This window comes from Nuphar pumila, chromosome 12 (assembly GCF_984573655.1).
Source record: "Nuphar pumila chromosome 12, dmNupPumi1.hap1.1, whole genome shotgun sequence".
NCBI classification, from domain to species: Eukaryota; Viridiplantae; Streptophyta; class Magnoliopsida; order Nymphaeales; family Nymphaeaceae; genus Nuphar; species Nuphar pumila.
Window position 1 is genome coordinate 100,809,463 of NC_143260.1, and position 25,870 is coordinate 100,835,332.

Genomic DNA, 25,870 nt, shown 5'->3' on the forward strand with positions numbered 1-25,870 from the left:
TGCGGTTGAAGGAAAAGTTTTATAGGACTATTAGGCCTGCTTTACTATATGGTATGGAATGTTGGGCTGCCAAGAGACATTATATTCAAAAAATGAGTGTAGCTGAGATGCGTATGCTTAGATCGATGTGTGGAAATACAATAAAAGATAAGATTCGGAACGAGGAGATACGTAAGAAGGTAGGCGTTGCACCCATTGAAAATAAGATGAGAGAGAATCGTTTACGGTGGTTTGGACATATTCGGCGAAGGCCTAATGATGCTCCATTTAGAAGGATGGAGAAATGGGAAAATCTATTAGTTAAAAGAGGTCGGAGTAGGCCTAGGAAAACATGGATTGAGATGATAGGAAATGATATGAATGCTTTGAACCTCACCGAGGACATGGCATTGGATAGAAATGATTGGAGGAGAAGGATTCATGTGGAAGACCCAGAATGATTTTTTTTTCTGGTTCATATCGCCGACCCCAATTGTTTTGGGATGAAGGCGTAGTTGTTGCTTGTATTTGAGAGAGAGCTTGTTTCTCTCTTTTATATAGAGTGGGTCTCTCTAGGAGGTGACCACCCCCCCTCTTTTCTAGATAACTCCAAGGTAGAGTCCTACTATGGGTAGAACTCTACCCTATCATATCTACCATTTTATATATATATATATATATATATATATATATATATATATATATATATTATCTTCAAGTTTTAAATTCTTTTTTGGGTGCAACGCCTACCTTCTTACGTATCTCCTCGTTCCAAATCTTATTGCCGACCCCAATTGTTTTGGGATGAAGGCGTAGTTGTTGTTGTTGTTGTTTAAATTCTTTTTTGTTTTAAAAAAGTTATGCATTATAGGTCTGGGTTGGACCTATGATCCAAATTCATTTGGATTTCAGTCCATTAGTGGCACTAGTCAATATGCATCTTGGACTAAGTCTAGATCCATATGGACATCAACCCAATTGTAAATGGAGCGGTGTGACTCCGATCCAATCTGAAAAAGACCCAAAAATAGAGGCCGATCAATTTAGAAAAATGCATTTTCTGGACCAACCCATACCCGAATTCGACAAATTAGATCTACAATTAGACACAGATCTAACTATGGTCCTAAATTCATTTTGCTCTTGAATTTAACATGATTTTAACTTGAATTTCACTCGAATTTAAAGGTTAAAAATAAATAAATTCGCAGATTATTTTACCATATATAGATCTTGTCAATGGGCCCTAGACCATGTCCAGACCCATGCTCATATTTGAATATTTTTTACAATTTTGTCATATTAAATATAAATATTTAATTAAAAGAATATTTTTGAGTTTAAGAATTATGAAAAAATTATGAGATATTACAAAGAGGACTTCATTTAGAACATGTTTGAGACCCTCATTTCTCAAAACCGAGGGATCCTCTTTAAGATCCACAATTTTAAGAACCCAGGATTTATGGCCTGAGCCCCCCAGGTCAGGGCTAAGAATAGTGGTTCTCCTTTATGGTTGTGAATCTAAAATCTTCAAAAGGTGTGGTTCTCAAAGAAAAGTACCTTGGATCATGATGTAGGGCCCATGCCATGACAGTGCTGCCCAAGCCACATCAGATCCTTGGATCTAAGATCCGAGGCTCCCAAGCATGGCCTTAATGCCAGATCCAAGTTATGGGTTAAAGAAAAAATTGAACACTTATTATGGAGGAAATTCTGATACTCTTGCAATATATCTCTTGATCCTGAATCTTTTGCAGCATATAGTATTATGTAGCAGCAAAATAATCCTACAGAAATCATGAATTCCTGTGTGAGAGCTTATATTTTCATATTGTTATTGTTGTTATTATTCTTATATTCTCGTGTTTGGAAATTTTTAGCCTTTTCCTTTATTTTAAATGTTTGTCAATGATTCCTTTTGTTTGAATGAAGTATCTTTATATGTAAATTCATGTTTAGAATGCCAACAGCTTCCCCAGAGGTACATCCACAGCGAGTATGGATGGCTGGAAGGAGAATGGCACAATAATAATTGTCAATAGGACATTATAACACACTGTTACCTTCATGCAGCATTTATGTGGTTATTAAAATTCTATTGCATGTTTATAAACATTTCTATTGTTGGCAGCATGCTTGAATTTCAGAGTTGGTAAACTCTGGACCCTGTGTGTTGAACATTGGCTGCAAGAAGAGGTCTCATTTAATGGTGCCTATGAAAGATTTTAGCTGTGGGGACCTGGTTGAACCAAATTCATTCTGCCGATCTTACAGATATTGATCTTCGTGTTCATATACATCTATGTGATCCTGAAACTGATTTTAGTATCATGATTCTTATTAAGATCATTTCAGTTCTGTATCATTATCTTGCTTTTATTCAAACAATACAAACCTTGTATTTAACAGAAATACTAGCAGTTTCTAGAAAGTAGGAAGGCATTGTGAATTGCTCAAATTTCATGGTCTATTACAGTTTATCCATGAGATCCCTACTTTCAAGTGCTGGAACCTATACCTATTAACTAAGAAAAAAAAGAAGAGCAAAGGAGGAAAATGACAAAACATGGTCTTTGCAGGAGTGGGATTCTGCAGATTCTGTGGGTCTAGGTGGTGGTCCTGGGTCGAAATTTAGCTTATATTATATGTGCGTGCAGCAACCAGGGGATCTCTGGATTTACTAATTAAATCAATAATTGCTCAAAAATGGAAGGAGGTTGAAGGTTCATGTGCATTACAACTCTGATGCTGAGTTTCATTTGCAAAACTTGTTTTAATGGTATAATGATTTGAAATTTATATTTAATTTCTGCTCGATTTTGATGTCTAATACACGTGGTCATTTATGATGATGAATAAACAGAGCTTGATGATGCAACTCTCTTGACTTTAAGTGGATCTTCTCATGCAAGAATTTCCACACTATTCCTTGTCTGCCTCTCTACAACTATCACATGGATTAAATAGACAAATTAATGACCCAATGCAGAATTTGTTTTGTTATCATTCATTTGAATGCTAATCAGTTGATCTTATGAATTTTACTAAATTGCATTTCATAAACTATATTGTACTAAGAAATTAGGAAAGTGTAAATTGTTGGGGTGTCATTGAGTTGCTCTTGGATCTTGCTCGACGATTATACCTGCCAATATGAATGGTAATGAGAGTCGGTACTGGACTTGGTAATGGTTCATTTTCTGTTCTTTACCATGCAAGTTCCTTTGCATCTAGAATATTCAAAATATCACACAATTGATGTTATGCAAACCAATACAGAAATAAAGTACACCAAAAGATGAAGAGTAGAAAAGAATAAGAGAAGACAAGATTTACTTGGCACTGAGGCCTTACATCCACAGGCGAAAGAGGAGCAAAAATTCACTAGCAAATGCAATGAAATAAAAATGCTAGATATAAAGCTCTCAAAACCTTAATCCCCAATAGGACCAAAACTCATCCTCAAAAAGGAGACGGTTACAAAATGGACTAAGGGCATAAAACCCTAACCGGTACAAAAAGAGAAAATTACAACACTGAACAGGCCCTGAAGGGGTTTGTGGTGGGCTTTGGTCTTGGGGCCATTACTACCTCCACAAGCCCCCATTGAAAATGCCATTGTACGGTCACCAAAATATTTTTGGATCAGGTCATGGATCAGAAAGGGTCTAGAATTCAAGACACCGACAACAAATATATTGAATTTAGAATAAGTTGAATGATGTGAAAAATTATCTGGTTTGGCTACACCAATTTCATATACCGTGCAAATATACAGCTTCTCAAGCTTAGGTGAGAGAACAGGCATGAACCTTAACCATATTTACATCCAATACTTTACTTTGAACTTTATAATATGGAAAGAGAAGCAAATATCATTGATGAACTTTCTTTTTAATTGCCTTGTATTTCCCAATAGAGGGATATCGGCCAACCAAGACATTTATGGATAACAGATCCATAGTCAATGTGCTTGGAGAGGTCCAAATTTGCCATCTCTTTCTCACTAGCTGGGCTTCAGCCTATGGATCTCAGTAGGTCTTCATGCACAATGGATACGTGTTCCGAGAGCGTGAAAGAGAAAAAAAAAACTAGTAAGAATCGAAGATGCAGCATCCTTAGGGTTTCTTCTTTGATCGCCAGATAGCGATTTGGATCATCAGGCGAAAATACTTGACTCATGACCTGGCCAAATGTACAGATCTTTCATGGTGCTTTAGTTTGAACCAAGAGGCTGAAAGTTGTGTCTCTCACCTGAATGTAATCTGAGCCTTGCTTTGGACAGACTTGACTCATGGTCTAGTATTGTTGCACCAAGAAAGACTGTAGAGTGTCAACCATGCAATCTCATACAGTAGTCAGGGCAACCTAAATTTGGTAGCTAGATCCTCCTAACATGAACTGATCCTTCATTTCATGCAATAAGGGATGCAATTTATAGTAGGAGGATCATATATTACCAAATTTATATTGCCTTGAATACTATAATTGTACTGTCAAATCTTTTAGGATTTTCCAAAATGATATCTTCTTGCTTGTTATACTGAACCTAAGTAGTGACCCAGTCATTGAAACAAGGAAAGAAGATTATCTGATACTCAGCACAGATGGCAATCCCTTGTCCCCTGTATTCTAAATTTGCTTCTCTCAGTGTTCCTCTCACATAATATGTATATATGCTTGAAAGATCTTTATGTTTATTATTATTATTTTTTTCTGTAATGATGATGAAGTTCTCCACCGGCCGGTAATCTCGGGGTAGGGTCACCGACACCCAAGCGCTTACAAAGCCCACCAGTGAAAGTCACCTGCATACCTGGTGTGAGTTAAAAATGGGACGGCAGGGTCAGCACCTTTCCCCCAAGCCCGCCACCACTCGGGCGATCCAGGCCGGTGTGAAAGGTCCTTATGCTAAATCAGGTCTACCCAACCAACTTACAAACCTAACTAGGATAAGTTTTGAGTAACCTAATTAAGATATTGTTTAAGTGTCATACTTAGTTCCCTTGATAATGAGTCTAGCTTGGCAGATTAAATATGATCATTGATCAATCTTTAGTATTACATTAAATCTGCATTGATGACCCAATGAAAATGCATCAGTGTGAGTTAATTATCGCTAAAATTGTTTTGATGTCATTATATGTTTAAAAACAACATTCCCAAAATATTAACATACAAAACCATTAACATAATTTGATGAAAATTTCATCAAAATATTTTACAACATTTGAAACGTTTATAGTATGCCACCCATAAAATGGTGAGGAACATAGGCCTTTAGATTAACAAAAATCTAACGGTGTAAATCAAGTCCTCATTAAGAGAGCACGTGATCCACGTAAATGTATAAAAAAGAAACTTCCAATTGTTGATATTTCCTTAAAGGCGTTGGTGAGGAGCTAAGGAAGTTTCCCATAGGACCATTATTTGGAAGCAAGCTAATGCACATAATGACCACATGGACAGTTTTGGACCATACAATTTTGGTTTCGGGTCTAGGGTTAGTGAATCCATATTGGGTTTGAAGTGCTCAGCTTGATGGGCCCATTATCGGACAAGGATGCATCAAGATTGGATTTAAATTCACATTTAACATCCTGTCATCTCAATTGAATGCATAGACCCAAGGTCAAGGGCATGGGAGATAGATCAGTCAACGGCCATTCCTGTCCTTGACCGTGAGGGGAGAAGTGAAGCACCCTCCCCAACCGTTGCTATCCCGGGAGAGGGAGACCACGATGGACGGTCTGGATCGTCCGCAGACCTTTCACATCCCCAACCGCCTCAGTTTCGTGCGTGTGTGCGTCGTGTGACAGAGAGTGCCGTTTGATGTTTCAAACTTTCCCCGACGGAAACCGTCACTAGCCGTTAAGATTCCAAAGCCGCAGACCGAACGTCTCCTAACGGCGCCGTTAGCGATAGACGTTTCCCTTTCGTAAAAGGAACCCACAACGGCCCTCTCTCTCTCTCTCTAGGGTTTTCCTTTCCTCTCTCCCGTCCCGCCATTTTTGCTCTCCATGAGAGGTCCCGACGGTGGTGATTCTCCTCTCGTTCTAGGGTTAGAGTTTTTTTCCGGGTTTCCTTGCTCTCTTTCTTCCTGCGTATCGTTTGGGGTGGGATTTGTGGAGTTTCGGATGGGGGATATCTGAATCCAGCGGTGTTTCCGCGTTCGAGATTGGTTTCGTTCCCGAATTGGAGGGTTCGATGGATTTATGAGTTTTTTCGGAGGCTGAGAGTTTCCTTTTTGGGGGCGGGGGATGGTCGGAGAGCTCCTGGGAGGGGCGATGGCGATGCCCGAGAAGGTTCTCGACTGCGTAGAGAACAAGCAGTCCGTTGCCGTATCGGTCTCGTCGGATTCCGATAGGTGCTCGACCCCTCCTGTGTCCGTGTCTCCGTCTCATCGGTATAGGATTCGTTTCGTCGATTTCACTCTTTTAGGATCGGTGTTCTTCGAGATTACGATTGTTATTTCTGTTTTATTTGTTGTTTTGGGGGGTTTTCATGGCTTTGGATTGGTTAATTGTTCCGTGTGTTAATTTTTTGATGCTGTAAATCGATTTTGATGTGAAGTTGTGGGATCGGATAGTGGTCCTTAAATATGGGCGCGGAATTGCTTTGCTGTGATAGCTGATTAGAGTTTTTGTAGTATTAAGAATATTTTGGGTTTATATTTTTGTCGAAGGTTGTTAGGAAGATCATTGTTCATCATGGAACGCAATTCGGACAATGATTTCTATCTTTAATAGCTGATTAGGGTTCGGTACGATGAAAAAAATGGGGGTAGTAGTAGTTGCAATTATGTATTGACTCTTGCATCATTAGCCACTGATGAGCAGGAACAATTTTCTAGTAGTATCTAATAAGAGTTAGTTTTACGTCGATTTTTATTTTGCCTTGTTTGAACCGAAACAGTCAGTGTTTCATTGATTTACTGATTATTTGCCTCATATCCCATCTTGCTTAACATTAGTGACTATTTGGTTCTTTAGATTCTGGATATAATGTAACTGTGTCGTCTCAAATAGCCAGCTGAAAATTTCAGCACAGGCAGAACTAGTGTACGATGTTGTATCTATGAAAAATGCGGTAATGCACTGTTTAACTTCTGATAAATGTGGTATCTAATGGCTTGGAACTGTTTATTATGATACCATTTGGATTGCAAACATAAAATACCCTTTTTTTCAGTTCAGGCAATAATGTCAAATTCTGCTCTGTTTGCAGTTTGAGTTATGTTCACCATTCCATCTCCAATGTGCAACTTTTTCTTCCATCTTCTTTTGTAATTTTTTGTTGGATGATGACCTTGTCATCTTGTGCAATTGATTGGTCTACTTTGCTTTATTGGATTAAAGAGGTTAGCTGCTTTATGTAGTTTTTACTAACGCCTGTTGAAATTTTAATTCAGGAGAAGTGGACCAATTCGGAGAGCAAAGGGGGGTTGGACACCACAAGAGGTAAGAAAAATGGTGGTCTGTGTAACTATTACTTGTACAGTTCTCTATGGACAGTATCTTTTATTTCTCAATTTTATTTTTCATATTCAATGGTAAGCTTTCATGTGACAATTTCTTAATGATTTCAATGGTTACTGGTATGTTCTTCTTTTAATAACTACATGTTAATTTTAAATGGTTTCAATGGTTAGTTATGTATTTTTCTATTATAACATAGTAATTTTCTGTTTCCTCAAACCTGCATGAAGAATTTGAAGAATGTGCCACTGCATGTGTCAAGCCTAACATCTGCTTCAATAAAGATAAAATTCTGTTCACCATTTAAGTGAAATTCTGCTGCATTAGTGTGGCTATGATTCACTTTTAAATTAAACATTTATAATGTTTCATCATTTAATAATATGTTCAGTTCACTCACATCTTGCTAATGCTACAGGATGAAACATTGCACCATGCTGTCGGAGCTTTCAAGGGAAAAAATTGGAAAAAAATAGGTTTCTATCTCCTCCTCATTATGGTTATAGCTTAATTTTTACTTCTTGCTAAGTTTTTTATTGGTAGTAGACTACATGTTCCATATTCATGAAAGAAAATTTCTGCTATATTTTGACATATGAACTTGATGGCATGTTAATATCCATTATCATCATAATGTGTACTTAACTAGTATGTTCCTTGAGAGAGAGAGAGTGGCACATTTCTCCTCTCACTCGTCACTTTGTAGTTTTTGTTTACATTGAACAAGGCTACAAGCGAGAGGTAATCTCTCTTTTGGTTTGTTGTGACTGGATCATGCCGAAAACTTGGTGAGTTAGAGAATATTAACGTTCGTGTTCGGACTAGGTCCATACTTGCAGTCTAAAATGTTCAAATGTTCTAGGATGAGTCTTGGCTAAGATTTGTTATACAGTGACATATTGAAAATGTTAAAACATCTGGGTTTGATGTTTGGACCTTGTCCTGGCTTGAGCCACTGGGTTTTTCCAAATTATGTAGGAAAATCTGCATGTATGATTTGAGCTCCAAGAGTCAAACATTTATCTAAACAAAAGTGTGGTCTTTATTCCAACAGTTCTCAAGATCTAGTGTTCTTTGTTTGGTCAGAAAAGCAAGATATTGCCATGTTTTGTGAATGTATTATCTTTCAAATTCTTGAAGCTTTGAATGTTTTAAGTTTAGATTAATGTGAAATTTTGCAAAAAAAAATTAATGGCATAAGAAACTCAGTTCCTCCCTGTTCTTATGTCTCTGTAGAATTTATTAAACTGGGGACTGACATGTACATATTTTGCGAGCATGCAGCTGAGTTTTTCACAGATAGGACAGAAGTGCAATGTCTTCATCGATGGCAGAAGGTTCTTAACCCTGAATTGGTGAAGGGGCCATGGACCAAGGAGGTTGTACACTAGCCAAACAATCTTTTGATGTTCGTATAAGTATCTGAATTTTATGTTTCTGAATGTGAGTTATTCCTATCTTTTATTTTGTACACAGGAAGATGATATAATAATCAAACTGGTTGAAAAGTTTGGGCCAGCTAAGTGGTCTGTCATAGCCAAATCCTTGCCAGGCCGTATAGGAAAGCAATGTCGGGAGAGGTAATGCAGCTGGGCCTGCAAACACATTCTTATATTGTTGTGGACTTAGGACGGATTTATTTTCATTTCATATATTTATATAAACTTTTTTCCTTTCATTCTATTATCACTAGTAAGTGCCCACCCTCCTAGGTCAGACATGTCTTATTTCCATCTTTATTTGTTGCTTAACATACATTTCGTTTAAACCATTTTATCTAAAAAAAAATAGAAATGGAAGAAATTGAAAAAACTAAAATATAACATTAGAAAAAATTGAAGAGGGAGGGAGGAAATGATAGATAAGAGAGATTTTTGTATATGGTTTTTGCTTTTGGAATGTATATTTACTGGTTCAGGTGTAAGCATCATTTTTCATACAACAGTAGCTGGGGAGAAACAATTTTCAAGTTCCATTAAGGCTCTGTTTGGAAACTGCCTCTTGGGGTTGAAAAAGTAGATTCCATAATGCTCATGGATTTAGCAAATCCTCAAGGTTGTTTGGGAGCACTCTTTAAAATCCAATAGTGATTCCCCACTTCCATAGTTATATTGTTTGGGATGCACCTTTTACCCTAATAAATGAACTGAGAAGGTCATCGGTGTGACCATCGGGAGTGTAACCGGTGTAGCATTCACCTCACCATGGTGGTAGCTGAAATGAGGAATTGGAATTGGCAAAGGTCATGCCAGTTCCTACTTTTCCCCTTTTTCATGGCTTCCAAACAGTTTTGGAAGTGGGGATTTCACACTTATCACTCTGATGACCTCTGACTGTCACTTCCAAAATAGCGTCTAAATAACTTTGAATTGCTGTCATTGTCAACAAATTTATAAAAAATTCATGATACATATATTCCGTATTCCTTTTAATGGTATATATGTATGTATGTATGTTTATTTGTTTGTAATGAATACTAAACACTACATGCTTGCATTATGACATTATGAAAGAAATATTTAGCGACTGAGTAGTGCAATAAAAAATTCTGTCAAAGAATGGGCGATATTTTAGCGTTCAGGTGGAGATTCCTATACCATATCTTATGCAACTTTGTTTAGATGGGGTTGAGTGAGATAGCTGGATGATTAGGTCTCCTAGCCCAGGGGTCTTGGGTGTGAATCCCATGGGATTATCCCCCAGCTTGCCTGTCAAAGAAAAGGAAAAAGGAACTTTGTTAAGTTGGATAATCTTTCTTCTGTATTTATTTGTTTGCCTTGTACTCACCCTGGTGATGCTGGATGAGAACCAACTTTTATAATGCAACATAAGAGCAATAATCGGATTGCAGTACATTACCTTAATTAGGGTCTCTCTATACAAGTATATATGGAAGGATCCACTTTCTAACTTCCCTTGCATGAGACAAGTACACAACAATTTTGAATAAGCCAATGTGTTAAACAGGAAATAGGTTAAGAAAGCCTAATATAAATAATCATCAACCTGTAATAAAGATGTAGTAGAAATGGGAAATAGTTCAACTTCAACCCATAGATGATAATTTTTTACAGAATAGTGATATTTATGGAAAACCAATCTAGTATGTGATACATATGTGTGGAAAACTGAATCTTCAAATTTGTGCAAAATAGGTCAAAAACAATTATTTTACTGAAAAAGAAAGGGAAAATTGGAATATTTCTACTCGCTAATAGGAAACCATTCCTACAAGGTCAGGCCTTTTGATGATGCTGCACAGAAAATTCAGATATTCTCTTTCCTCTTCATTTATGTACTTTTTTACAGACGACAGAGTGGTTTGATTCAGACATATACTAGATTAGAACCTTGCTGGATGAGCTAATTCACTTCTCTGTAGAGGTAGGTTGATTCTGGCATACACGAGACTAGACCCTTGTTGGATGAGCTGATCCAAACTATAGATCAGATAGATGGGTTCAAAGTAGGCACTTGTACTGCCTGCATGTGGCTTGACTAAACGAACTTGATATAAATCTTTATTGCCTTTCTGAGCAAATGAAACTGAAAGATGGTCCAAGTTATCTAAGATTCCCTCCATCAATGTATAATGATAATAAGCTAATAAGGCTATGTTAAAATGTAACATATATATATATATATATATATATATATTATTTTTATTATTTTCTTTTCTTTTTTGTTTTATTATCTAGTTCAGTTTGAACTAGATGTTCTAAACTAGTCAAGTCCCAACTAGGACTTGACTAGATTATAGTCGTGTCGTTGGACCTAGTCCAACAGCTATAATTAGAGCCATTGGACTAGGTCCAACGACTCTCAAGGAATCCCTCTCCCATTTTGTATAAATAGGGGTGATCCCCTTCAACTATGTATTAATGTTTCTTAAGCATATTTTGTGAGAAATAAAGATTCATTGTTTTTATTGTGTTCTTTCATTTATACCCTTTTATGGGTTGTGTTTGAGGTGTTTCTAATAGACACTCTTTGAGAGATTCACGTGCTTTTGTGGAAGAACCACCATTTTATTACATGGTATCAGAGCCTTGGAGACCTTAGATCTTGAAGATTTCTCGTCTCATTTCCCGTGCCTCATTTGCAAAGGGTGTTTTATCCTCTTGTTCATGACTCAAGAGACTTGTTTTGAAGAAAGAAAGCATTTGGAGGAAGTTTGGCTACAGAACTCCTCTCTTGTCCTTCTCTTTCTCTCTTTTCTCTTCTCTCATATGTTTTTCTTCTTTCTCACCCTTGTAAAAGATGGATGACAATGATAAGATCACCATCGTACCCATGAAGTTAAATGACACCAATTATGTCATGTGGGCTTCAATCATGAAGCACCACATTTGGAGAAAAGGGTTGTGGGGTATAGTAGATGGTTCTGATTCAGAACCAAAATTCTCACAAAAATTGAGAATGACAAAGAAGTACCTCTCACAGAAGGAGAGAAGAATAAGGCATTAGCGACCTATGAAAAAAATGGAAATAGTGGATGATAGGGCACGCCAAAATTATGCCATGGCTAATTAATAGCGTTAACATTAAGAAATACTCTAGCTTTGCTAAATTTACGCATATCGATAAAGCTTGGGAATATCTTAAAAATATGTATTCTCTTAAAGATCATGTGTGCAATTTTCAAGACAAGGTTCGGACAATGACTCAAAAGGATAAAACTATTAGAGAATATTACAATGAGATATTCGAACTTTGGGAGGAATTGGCTCTTCTAGAGCTGAAATGGTATTGTTCCGAAGACATCAAGTTTCTCCAAAAGCAACTCGATATGAAACATTTTTATCAATTTATAAACAGTTTAAGACCGGAATTTGAGTCGACCAAATTGGCTCTTCATCATCGAGAAAAGGTTTCTTCTATCATTGATACTATAAAAGAACTGACTATGGAGGAAAACAGACTTAAAAAGAATACTCCAAAGTCTGAAGATGATTTCGTTCTAGCTGTGTTTAGACCGGGTAACCATGTACGCTCTTATAGGCCACCTCATTTCAATAGACAAAATGGTGATTTTGACAAAAGAAAAGTCATTTGCTACCATTGTCATGAACTGGGGCACTATAGGCCTCAGTGTCCTAAGCTAAGAGAGCTAAGAGGAAGAGAAAACAAAAAGTTGCATCTGTTGGATCGGAATCAAAGGACCAAGATGCACCGGTATCTATGGCTCAATTAATGGAGATTCTCCAACCTCTTCTCAAAGGAGCATCCTTCTCAACTAAAGTCTCAACTGGAGCAAGTGTTTTATTATTCTCCGATCTAGGTAACTTTTCTTAGCTTCTTGACTTTGGTGCTTCTTTTCATATGACCCCAAATATCAATAGCTTATCCGAATTTTTTAAAAATAAGTCAAGTTTGTCAAAAGTTTTCACAGCTGATGAAACTTCTCTTGAAATAGAAGGAATATGAAATTTTGAAAATTTTCATAAAACAAAATTTTTTTATTCCAGAAGTTAGATATATTCCTAAACTAAATTTAAATTTTTTATCTATTTCTCAAATATCTGATTACAGATGTAATATTTCCTTCTCTTCTCATAGTTGTTGGGTACAAGATCGCCAGTCAGGGAAGCTGATTGGGGAAGGTCATAGAGAAGGAGGACTCTATTACATGGATTTTTTGGAATTGCTTAAGAATGCTTTCTGTTATAATGTTCAGAAAATAGAGTTGGAGTTGTGGCACAAAAGACTTGGTCATCCTCATATGGCTAAAATCTAACATTTTTCAAGTTTAGAAAAATTTTGTAATTCTGAAAGTTTTACTTGTAAAGGTTGTACTCTTGATAAATGAAACAATTACCATTTCATGATAGAACTTTTGTTTCTTCCAGACCACTTGAATTAGTATATTCAGATGTTTGGGGTCATGCACCAGTTATTTCAAAATGTGGATATGCATATTATGTCATTTTTGTCGATGACTTTTCTAGCCATACTTGGATTTACTTAAGTATAAATCTGAAGTTTTTTCACACTTTTAAACATTTCATAACATGGTTAAAAATAAATTTCAAAATGATATTTTCATTTTTTGCACTGATTCAGGGAGAGAATTTATGTCCAAATAATTCAAAGACTTTCTCAACTTATATGGCATCACACATCAAAGATCTTGTCCACACACACCACAACAAAATGGACTGGTCGAACGTAAACATCGACACATCATGGAAACAACTAGGACTTTATTAATAGCAAATCAAGTTCCAAAAGAATTTTGGGCAGAAGTTGTCCTAAATGCTACTTATCTTATTAATCAAATGTCATCTTCTTCTTTGAAAAATATAACTCTAATTGAAAAACTTGTTAACCTATCTTCTGATTATTCTAGATTAAGAGTCTTTGGATGCAAGTGTTTTATTTTCACTAACAAGAATGATAAACTCTCTTTTTGTGCGATTTCCTGTGCCTTTTTAGGATATGCCAATAATAAAAAAGGCTATAGGTGTTTTGATTTCCAAAATGAAAAATTATATGTATCAATAAATGTATCTTTCCTAGAGAAAGAAAGTTTCTTTGAATTTGAAAAACCTAAGGAAGTCACTTAATATTCTTTCTTAATAGATTTGACTTAAAAATCTAATGAATGTGACTTTGGCAATGATCAAAGTACTATTGATTTTGAACATAATGATGATAATGAAGAGCAAACCCATAGGGATGTTGGTCTACAATATTCAAGATGAAGAGAGTCAAATCTCCCATGTGCATTAGAAAAATATTTCAAAGTACCATCCTGAATTTCTAGATCTCCTGAAAATTTTGTGTCATACAAATCATTTTCACCCACGTACAGGGCAATTATTGCATTAATACAATCATATGTTGAACTATCATCATATTCTCAAGCCAAAAATCATAAAGAATAGGTAGAAGCCATGAAGACAGAATTTGATGTATTAGAAAAGGCTACCACTTGGACTGATCAAGATATTCCTCTAGGTTGTTGATGGGTTTACAAAGTCAAAACCAAGAGTGATGAAACTCTTGAAAGGTATAAAGCCCGATTAGTGGCCAAAGGGTACTCCCAGGAGTATGACATCGATTATGAAGAAACTTTTGCCCCAGTTGCTTGTATGACCACTGTCAGAACATTAATAGCCTTGGCTTCCATTAGGAAATGAAAAATGTTTTTTTCAATGAAAATCTAGTTGAAGAAGTGTACGTGGAAGCCTCACCTGGTATTAGTATTTCTAAGGGTAAAGCTCTTCGTTTAGAAAAAGCTAATTATAGTCTTAAACAAGCATCAAAAGCTTGGTATAATAGGTTTAGTCATGTTATGTTTGATATTGGTTTTCAATCCTATTTGACTAACAGTGCTTTGTTTATTAAGAATTCCGATACAGTGATTATAGTTCTTATTTTCTATGTGGATGACATGATCATCACCACAGGCGATAAACAGGGAGTTGAAAACATTAAAAAAAATCCTTAAAACTCAATTTTAAAATGACTGTTGTAGGTTTATTAAGATATTTCTTAGGAATTGAAGTTGCTTATTCTCCTCGTGGGTATTTGATATGTCGATCTAAATTTGTCTTTGATATTGTTTTTAGGTCTGAAATTAAGATGATAATAAAGTGGACACTCCAGAAGTTGTCAACGTTAAAATGAGAATTGACGATACAGAACCTCTTGATGATCTCACTCCTTACATACAGCTTATCATAACACTTTCTTATCTTTGTATTACCAGACTAGACATAACACACGTTGTACACACAGATAGCCAGTTTCAGCATGCTCCCACCACTGTTCACATGGGAGCAGTTTTGCATATTATTAGATACATTAAGTCATCTCTTTCACGAGACATTTTCTTGTCTGCATCATCTTCATTAGATTTAATTGCATATACTAATGCAAATTGAGGAGGTAATCCCAATAATGGACACTCAACCACTGGTTTTCGTATTTTCTTAGGTGAATCCTTAATTTTGTGAAGATGCAAAAAGCAACAGAAGGTCTCTCTCGTTCACCGAAACTTAATACCGAGCCATGACAACCACGACCATGAAAGTAGTTTGGCTCAGACGTCTGCTTGCCGACATAGGAATTGAATCAACATAAGTTTCACTTATGTGTTGTGACAACAAGAGTACAATATATATTACAAGCAACTGAACATTTTATGAACGCACCAAACATATTGAGATGGACTGTCACTATGTCAGAGAGGAATATCTATGTGGAACCATTGATCTGCCATATGTTACATCAGAGTATCAATTAGCAGACTTCTTCACCAAACCTCTCTCTACTCCCAGATTTTACTTCCTCTTAAACAAACTTTCGCTCTTTGTACCGTAAGTTTGAGGGAGAGTGTTAAAATGTAAAATGTAACATATATATATAATAATAATATTATTTTATTTTATTATTATATATATTTTATTTTTATTAATTTTCTTTTCTTTTCTGTTTTATTATCTAGTTCAGTTTGAACTAGATGTTATAAACTAGTCAAGTCCCAACTAGGCCATTGGACTCTAAGGAGAGCTCTAAATGAGCTCTCCTTCATCTCTCTCCCATTTTGTATAAATAGGGGTGATCCCCTTCAACTATGTATCAATGCTTCTTAAGCATATTTTGTGAGAAATAAAGATTCATTATTTTTATTGTGTTCTTTCATTTATACCCTTTTATGGGTTGTGTTTGTGGTGTCTCTAGTAGACACTCTTTGAGAGATTCACACACTTTTGTGGAAGACCACCATTTCATTACAGGCTAGACATTTTATTCCGTAATGGCTTCCCTCTTTGAATTTTGCCTACCAATAGAAAGTTAAAGCCATTGCCTGTAGTTGAAGTTCTTCAGGTTGAGTATTCTGTATGAAAGTCTTTTTTAATTGTTCATGACGAAATCTTTCTGCATTCAATACCTGTAATAATTTCAAGTGTTGGTTTCTCCTTTTAAAATGTTGTATTGCATTGAGTGGGTGCTTTATTTATATTTTAGGTGGCATAACCATTTGAACCCTGTTATAAAGAAGGACGCTTGGACAAAGGAGGAAGAGCTAGCACTTATTCATGCCCATAGAATTCATGGAAATAAATGGGCTGAAATAGCAAAGGTTATTCCTGGAAGGTACTGTCAGATTTGCAACATGAAATTATTGATGAACTATTCATGGATTCACCTGCTGCTGTTTGTGCTTTAATAGAGTAACAGCATTTTGTTCTTAACTGCACCAGCATGAAACTATATTTTGTTTTTGGAAGTTCTCATGTGAATAATTTCCTTATTTTACTTCTTTTAAGGGCATACGAGTGGCTATGGATTGCCGATATACCTTCAAAATCACAGTTTTTGGTCCTAGAATTGAAATTTTAATTATCTTGGGGATAAGCTTATTCCTTCATCCGCTTTCAATTCTTGCCTTAGACGTTAAGGTGGTTTGTTATTGTAACGTTTCTTATTCATGGTATTACCTTAATTTCTTAACTCTATAAGTTTATTAGGTCCCTAATTATTTAATAAAGCAAATAAGTTCTGCCATGTTGTCAGAGATATTTGTGTGTTTTACTTGTTCAGCATGTGTTGGAGCAAGTTGCTTGTCCTTTTTTCTCATTTTTAAACTTATGTTTCTTTGCAAGTAATCAAGAAGAGTAAGAAAGATAATAGAATGGAGAAAAGAGGAGAGAAAATAGGACGAGAAAAATCTGATCTCACGTTATTATGGCAATAATGTAGGTCAGCTTCTCTAGCATTAAGCATCTTATTGTTTTTAATCTAATGACCTAGCATTACTAGACCATAAGCCTAAGGGTGCTTTTGGGACCCACAGTTCTCTAAACCGAGGATCTCTAACCCGACCTACACCCAACATCTGACATCCTTGAAAAGTGAGGATTTCAGATAGCGTGTTTGACGAACTCGGATCTTAGCATGGGGCCCACTCCACATCAGCTCTAACCCATGACACGTCAGATCCTCGGATCTGAGATTTGAGCTCTCAAACACAGCCTAAGTTATCAATGTAATTAGCCAATTTATGCTTGCATTACACTTGTCTTGTGTGGAAGCTATACACAAGATCTTGAAACGCTTGTAAATAGGACTATATCTAGAAAAAGTAATCACATTTTATCACCATCATTGGGCTATTATACTATTGCAGAAGCAATCTAGCTTTGCAGAGACATGGCTGAGCACAGGGTCCACATAGATATTTGTTAAGGCCATGATTTATTTAAGTTTTCTCTTAATAGTTTAAAGCAAATCTCAGGTTTCCTGGCAAGTTGTAGCATTTGATCCTATGCATTCATGAAAGATCAAAGTGCATTGAAATTGATAGCCTGTTAGAAGAAAATATCAAAGTTCTTTTCTCAAAGCTAAGCTGATATATAGTCAACATAAAATTACAAAAATCTAGTGAGCATCTAAGCCAAGACAAATGAGGAATCTAAGGTTCTCAAAAATGCTCAGTTCACCCATGCTAATGTTGGTTCTATTGCTGGCTGCTGCTACATACAAACATATTTTATATACATATATACATACATACTTACATATAAATACATATATATGTATGTATGATTTATTTTCTTGGAGTCTATTCCATCTTATGTCCTAGTATTGTATTGTCCACAAGTTACATACAAACATATTTTATATACATATATACATACATACTTACATATAAATACATATATATGTATGTATGATTTATTTTCTTGGAGTCTATTCCATCTTATGTCCTAGTATTGTATTGTCCACAAATAAGTTCAAGAATAAATCTTGATTCTATTTTTTTTTCATCTCTGCTTTCCCGTGTAAGGCTGGTGATGATGCCATGTTGACCTTATCTCATGGTCCTCAAGAAAAAAAACATTGAAAAATAATAAGATTCCCTATGGGGAACAAAAGTATCTTCGTAATGTGTATATTTTTTACCATGTTATCCATTCATTACCCAGCTTGCTTTCCACCTTTAACAGAAGCTTCAGGATTGAATTTTAACTTAGGCATTTGATTTCATTCAGCTGGTTTCTTTTTTGGTATTGGCATGCCAACTTCCATGTCTTGTTCTTTTGTGTGGTCCTTATCCGATTTATTATGAGTATGTTTCACTTAAAGGGTCTTAATAGCTTCTTTTATGGTGGCAATAATGTCAGAGCTGTTATTAATAAATGTCCTTTTAGACTTGCAAGAAACTTGCAAAATGAAAAAGTATGGGAGAATAGAGATGCACAATCTTTGGTCTTTTTTAGAGAAATAAAGGATGAAATTGAAGATTTTTTACCATTTGGAGCTTCGCAACCAAGAACAACAGGGGTATCAAGAAATTCAGATTATATCGAATCTTGAATTTCTGCTTGTGAGTGTAAGGGGCATGGTTACATGTTTTCTCCTTAAGGAGTATACTGATAATAAACTTTCACCTTTTTTCTCAATCACTTCAAGCTTGATCCTGATGGTGGTGATAGAAGTCTTCTACGCTACATTTAGCTTCTTCTTTGTAGCAATGTTTTCTCACTTTTTTAATAAAAGAGAAAAGCATTCATCAAAGGAAAACAAATATACAGAAAAAAGGTCTGATGAGGTCACCAAAAAGAATTCACAGGCTTACTCTTGAAGTTTACATTCATTGACGTTTATAACTTGATATCCTCTTAGATTAATTTCCCAAACATCCTCCTCTCAGTGTTCAGCACATATATTCTTAGAATTTCCATATGACAGTTCCAACAACCTCTACAGATTTTTTTTACTTGGATTGATGGTTTACCATTCTCAATTTGCTACATAACAATAAAACCATTAAAACTGTATGCATACATTGTTTACTTTCTATTCAATTCTGTTGAGGAAAGGTCTCTTCAGAGAACTTAAGGGGTTTGATTGGAGTGGTTGGGGAAAATGTAAAACTCCCTTGCTTTTGCTAGTAGGTCCACAACCCTTTTACCTTATCTGAGAAAGCAAGTACTTGATAAATACATACTTTGTGAATCTAGTATAGATTTGTGTTGAGGGGGTTAGTGCAATGCAACCAGAGATTTTAGGAGGAACATTAGATGGTAGATTGAAGACAAATTTGGAGACACCACCATGAATGTCAGAGGCCATTTTATTGATCAGAAAGGCAGCAGAAAAAGCACTTCTAGTCCACTATTATTTTGGGCCATTTTGCTGAAAATGATGACATGTTACTAATGTCTAAGAGGTCTCAATTTTCCTTTATGTGGTTTGTTCTATTATGGGGTGTAAGGACATTAGCTTTAAGCTTTAGTGTCAAACATTTGGTGGTACTCATATAGATGATGAATGCTATTTTCTCTTGAATTACCAAAGAGAATCTAATACCAAAATTCTTGTCAAAAACATGATATATGGAATAGACTTCATCTTTTGATTTTACCAGATAGATTGAGCTTGCTCTTACAAAATCATCCATAAAATATGAAAAGGCTTGTCAGCCAGATAAAGACAATGTGGCAGCATTCTAATGCTTGGATGGCAGTCAGGGAATCATGAAATGAGCAAAACCTGTAACTTTGTGTCCATTCATCTGAGTCAGATTAAGGCAGGGGTAGTATGGACAATTGCATGAGTGCTATTTCTGCAGCAACTGGAAGGAAGCGTGTTTCTGTGGAATAGGTAGTATGTGTCGTGTTTCACAGGGAACAAAAATATGGAAAATTTTATTTTTTAATTTGTTTATTCCATCTATGGGCATTACATTAACATTTCAGCTTTAGAAAACTAGCCGAGCATTTGACTTGCTGAGGATGTCACGTGATTGCATATTCCTGCTGTGGTTCATAGCATGTTCAGTAATAGATTTGGTAAAGGAATCATGTATCATGTTGTATGTTAGATGGTAGGTTAAACATGTTGAGATATTAGCAAATGTTAGGCACAAGCATGTATGTCTTTGACCTATAGACAAGTATATGAGTCTGAGAGAAGCCATTGGCATTATACTTTTACGTTTCCATAGACCATTTTGGATCTCTTTTGTTTCGCTAATGTCTTTGCTTATCCAGGACTGACAACTCGATCAAGAATCACTGGAACAGTTCCTTGAAGAAAAAGGTTGATTTTTACCTAGCTGGGGAATCCCTGTCAGCTTCAACTTCAGGTGGATATAATGAGTCCAAGGATGTAGCAACACTGGCTGGTGAGGAGTTAAACATAGAACCCCTATCAGCTTCCTTTTCAGATATACATAATGGATCTAAGGATGCATCAAGATTACCTGGTGAAGTATTAAACTCAAAACCTCCACCGGTTCTCATGTCAGGTGAGCATAGTGGGTTTGTAGCACGACCAACTGGTGAAGTTTTTGGCACAAAGCCAATGTTGGCCCTGATATTAGATGGATGTAATGGATCGAGCAACATAGTACTATCAGCTTTGGAAGAATTACATACAAAACCTGTATCAGCTAGTGTTTTAGGTGTGAATGATTGTTCCAAGGATGTTGCAAGACCTGCCCGTGAAGAACTAGACGAAAACCCACTATCTGCTCCTGGTTCAAGTTCCAATAGTGGTTTGAAGGATGTATCAGTATTAGCTAGTGAGGATTTAACAACAAAATCAAACACAGAGAGTTTCCATGTAGATCAGGTAGTATCTGTCATCATTCAACCTTCTGACAAATCTGCAAATGTAATTGGGTCAGAGTGTGAAAGCAAGCAATCTTCAAACACACAGAGTTGCTGTTTGGGTCAGGCAGTATCTATCATCATTCAACCTGTTGACCAATCCGCAAATGTAGTTAGGTCAGAGAATGAAAGCAAGCTCAAGTTGGAGTGTTCTGCTTCAACGTGTTCTGATCACAACTCAGAACAATGTACAACAGCTTTTCTTGGCAAAGATACCTTTGTAGGTGTTACAGAGGAAAGCCAACAATCCTGTTTACCTGAGCCAGGGCCTCAGAAGTCTAAATTTGGTCTCTGCTACAAGAAATCAAGCTTAAGAAACAAGTCAGGGAAGTATCTCAGAAGTGGTGAGATCAATCAAACTAACAATGATTATGCAGCAACAAATCATGCTACAATTCTATTCTCTACTTTGTCATGTTCCGAAACCAAGATTTCTGAATCAAACAATAATGTAGAGGTTCCATCCTCTAGTTTATCATACCTGCAAAATGGTGGCACCAATCAAGCCAGTAAAATTTTGGAATCAATACATCATGCTGATATTCCAGTTTCTGGATTGTCATGTTTAATAAATGGTGAAGTAAATCCAACCTGCAGAATTTCTGAATCAACATCTCATACTGAGATTCCATCCTCTAGTTTCCCATGTCCAAGTGATAATGAAGCCAATCAAACCAACAAAGCGGTTGAATCTGCAGATCATGCTGAGTCTCCATGTACTTTTTCTTGTTACAAGTCCCCCCAGTTAACAAGTTGTGAGATGCCTACAGGTTTTGATCTCTTTAGTCCTTTGATTCAGCGGGGTTATAGTCAGCAGATGGTTGCCCCATCCATTTATGGTGTTAAGACTTCAATTCTTAAAGGTGTTGATCTGGTCCCACGAAGCCCAGAATCTATATTGAAGGAGGCAGCCAAAACTTTTACAAGCACGCCTTCTATTTTAAGAAAAAGGCTGAGGGGGCCACATTTGTCTCTGGAATCAAAATGGAATGAGAAAATATCTGGGGGCAACAACATGCAGAGCAGTGTACTTACCCCTAGTGAAATGAGCCATCCCAGAAATGATGCTCATGTAGAAACATTGGTGAATGAAAGTGCATGCTCTATACAGAGTGTAGATGCAGATGATGAAGTTGGCGTTCCTGGTAGAAGCTCGGTGGTTGTCTCTCCACCATATTTGTCAAGAATGAAGCGTAGAGCGCTAGCCAGTGCTGTGGAAAAGAAGCTCATTTTTGGTGAAGGGAATCACAAACGAAATGCTAGATTTATTAGCTTTACAGTAAATGGGACTCTATGCGGAACTGGCTGGAATTCAAACATCGAAGATATTCGTAAAGAAATCAAATGATCTTCTGGAAGGATCAAAAGGTAAATATTTCCAACCTGACTAAAATTGCTAGCCTGATCAATTCCATAATGCAACGTGTAGCTAAGATCATTTCTTTTGAGCTAATTAGTATTCTATATTAGTACCAGGAGCAATGAATTATCTTCTGCATTAGTATGTCTATCTCTCGAACCTATTATTAATTATCAAGTATTTGTTAATTTATTCATTTGTGTCTGAACATTTTGTAGTATCACTCCATAAGCTTTCATTGCTGTCTTCCTAAGGAAGAGCTCAACTTTGTTCTTCTGAGCATAAAACTATTTTATTCCAATATTAAGAACTAAGACATAAGTGGGACCGAGTGAGATAGTTGGATTTGTAGTTATGCTATCTTACTAAAAATGATTTATGCGGAACAAATAAACCAGGAGGAGCTTGTCCTTTGTGTGGTGCTAATTAGGTCTGTAAGGTTACTAACTTACTAAGAAAGAAACTACCCTGATCTTTATGGTCCTAATTCCCATGAAGATGGAAGCCTCCAATTTATGGAGTTTTTGACTTAACTATAGTAGATGCCTGTAAATTTCGTAATTTACATGAAAACAGGACTGAGGCAGGGCTATCTAAGTTCTTCATGAGTGGATCACTTTTTTATAAGGTTAACAAACAGTGGGATCAGATGATGGAAATAGGCCCTTGAACTATGGAAAAAACAAAAGTTCCTCTTTCTGTACTTTGAGTTTGCTCAGAGGGGCTTTAACATGGATATTAATGTCTGATTTCAGCCTGATAGATTGTTGAAACAAAGAATGCTAGAAGTGTACAGGAAGAGACAAATAGAGATGGCAGAACAGTATGAAGATGAGCTACTACTTCAGTTGAAGTCCTAGAACTATATATATACATAGATATATAGATACATTAAATCTTTCCCAATTCATTTTCCTTGACCTGTTACAGCATTGGCTGCCATAAGGATTCTTCTAAAAAGAATGGAGACACCTCATAGCTAGAATTTTGTATTGTTCTTTCTCTTTCATGTGTTAATGACCTTTGTGTCCCCAAAACTAGTGGTGCATTTTCTTGTTTTCCTGATTATGCATGGTTGCTAAAGTATGTATTGAGTCTTTCTTTTCCTTCTCTTAGCTGCATGATCAATGATCTACAGGAACTTGTTGTATGTGTTTTCTCATCTGACATTGTACTTCAGGGTAGGGATGGCAGTGGACCTGGCAGTGGACCGGGGATGGAGGTTAAAATCAAAACCCATGCGGGGATGGACTTACGCTTTCCCCCGCCCCTCCTTGCCCTGCCCTGTCCCCGATCCCCGTTAGTAAAATGCTAAAATACTCTTTAGGGATGGCAGTGGACTGAGGGGAAACGGGGCGCCTCGCTCGCCCCGTTTGGACCGGGGATGGAAGACATGAAACGGGGATGGCGGTTAAAATCAAAACCCGTGCGGGGATGGAGGGCAGAATTTTGAGACAGGCGGGGGGGGTGGAGACCTTGTCCCCCCGCCCCCGCTCCGGTCCACTGCCATCTATACTTCAAGGGAATCTGAGTTGTTCCAATATATGCTTCATCATTTATTGGGTTGTTATAAAAAAACTAGATGAATCATGAATATCATCTTGTGATTAATCAGGATTTCTCTTTATCGTTCATTTATCTTATTATCCCCTTTCCTTTCTCAATTGTGAGCTTCTTGCCTGCATAAAGTTGTGCCTCTCAAACTTGAGGTCATGTGCTTTTTCTTTTGGGAACTTTTATGTCACTAATAACTCAGTATGTTTTTGTTTAATCAGTTTTTTAACTGGGTATAACTTTGAGTCGGCGTTGCTTGTTGCTCTTGGATTAAAATCTGTGACATATTTTACTGTGAAAAGTATCCCATATCTTATTCTCCGATGCAGAACTTTCCCTTAGGTACTTTATATATATAGTAGCTTTATATTATTGATGCATTCTTGACTTGCAGGTAGCTGTGGAGGGCGACATGTAAGTACAATGCTGACATTGTAAATTACTAAATGAAGATAGCTTAAAAGGAAGAGGAGAAGAGGATTGGAAGGACGATAATGGTGCCAATTAAACTTGCTACTTCACAACATTGTATTCTAGACTATAATTCCTTTTCCATTGTATTCAAATCAGAGTGGAAAGATTTTAATAAAAGCGGTTTGATGCATCCATTGTTCATAACCATGTTTTGTGTGAAGTGTAAAAAGCATTATTAGTTATGACAGGGAACTTCTAAACTGTGTTGATTACTGAATACACACTGGGATGACGCATAACGCCTTCTTGCTTGATACCTGCCTCACTAAAAGGCTTACTAAGAGTACTGGCAGCATTCTGTTGATTCTCTCCCAATTGGTTGGATCATAGGTGTGATGATTGACTTGTTGACGGGGTTTCTCGCCCTCTAGTTTAAGTCCAGGATGGCCCAACTGTGCCAGGAAGAACAGAATAAGCATGCAACTCTTCATGCATGTTTCACTTGGGTCGAGGGGAGAGCTGGTGGGACTTCTTCTGCTGGATAGCCTAGCTAGAGCTGCTAGACTGATTTATCAGGAATTCCTGTCCAAGTTCAGTTAAGCCTGTTAATGGAGCAGCAAAGGCGGTTCATTGAGAGAAGAATAAATCAGGTGAAGGCAGCCATTTCTATTCGAAAACAGGGGTGAAACAGTGATGTGTCATCATGTGGAACCCACCCATCAGGCTTGAAGAATCTTTACTTGGCTAATAGCCTAATTAAATATTTATGTTGCATACTCATCCATTAATTATAGGGCTATTGATCATTAGGAAACCTATCCAGCTTTAATTTGTTTCTTCCTCTTTGATTCTAAGCTAGGTCACAGTGACATCCCTTTTGGTAACGTGTCCTTAGTTACACTAGCGGACACACTTGGATTAGACATGGACACTGACACGTATGGATAACATTTTAACATTATTTTAGTATTTTAAATGTTATAAGGTTTTATTTTAATAGAAAATAACATGCCTTGAAATATAGTCCCTTTTAGTTACGTGATCAAAACATAGATAACTCTTGTAAATAAATCCATACCCAATATACACACGCCTTAGACTTGGGTGTCAACTGAGAGTTGGTGTATGGTGTAAGATATGATTAGCATGTTGATGCAGGAGCTGAGCGGACGAGCCGGGTTCATAAAAAATCCGTTTGAATTCATTATAGATATTTGTTTTTATTCTCACTGCCAGCCTCTCACCACACCCATCTGCCATCCTCTCGTGACCCTAACACCTTTCATCTCCATCCGGTCGGAGGATGGACAACTATTGGCTAGAACACGATCAGTAGCCATCCACCTGCAAGCTTTTCCCTCTCTCTCGGCCACACACAAGGGATTTCAGGCCGATTGGTGGTCGCTGGCCACCTTAGTCTGACCGAACACAGGGTGATATGTTCAAGCTTAGCT

The 25,870-nt window shown here is 36.7% G+C and overlaps 1 protein-coding gene across 2 annotated transcripts; it reads left to right on the top strand.

The window, feature by feature from the left end:
- The first annotated feature begins 5,950 nt into the window (after positions 1 to 5,950).
- LOC149821326 (uncharacterized) lies at positions 5,951 to 24,604 on the top strand. 2 transcript variants are annotated; one of them, XM_089982334.1, is made up of 8 exons: positions 5,951 to 6,388; positions 7,394 to 7,442; positions 7,879 to 7,936; positions 8,745 to 8,839; positions 8,937 to 9,040; positions 16,437 to 16,565; positions 20,468 to 22,456; positions 24,397 to 24,604. In XM_089982334.1, the coding sequence occupies exons 1-7, from the start codon at positions 6,243 to 6,245 to the stop codon at positions 22,434 to 22,436; spliced, it is 2,550 nt and encodes an 849-aa protein (XP_089838460.1). In that variant the 5' UTR covers positions 5,951 to 6,242; the 3' UTR covers positions 22,437 to 22,456; positions 24,397 to 24,604. The 2 variants fall into 2 exon arrangements, with proteins under 2 accessions (XP_089838460.1, XP_089838461.1); XM_089982335.1 differs by having other exon boundaries at positions 5,969 to 6,349.
- The last annotated feature ends 1,266 nt before the right edge of the window (positions 24,605 to 25,870 follow it).

Excerpts from the sequence above, each read along its gene's own strand:
- LOC149821326 (XM_089982334.1), top strand. The coding sequence starts at position 6,243 with ATGGTCGGAGAGCTCCTGGGAGGGGCGATGGCGATGCCCGAGAAGGTT. Across the intron at positions 6,389-7,393 it reads TCCGTGTCTCCGTCTCATCG|GAGAAGTGGACCAATTCGGA; the intron begins GTATAGGATTCG and ends ATTTTAATTCAG. Across the intron at positions 7,443-7,878 it reads GGGGTTGGACACCACAAGAG|GATGAAACATTGCACCATGC; the intron begins GTAAGAAAAATG and ends CTAATGCTACAG.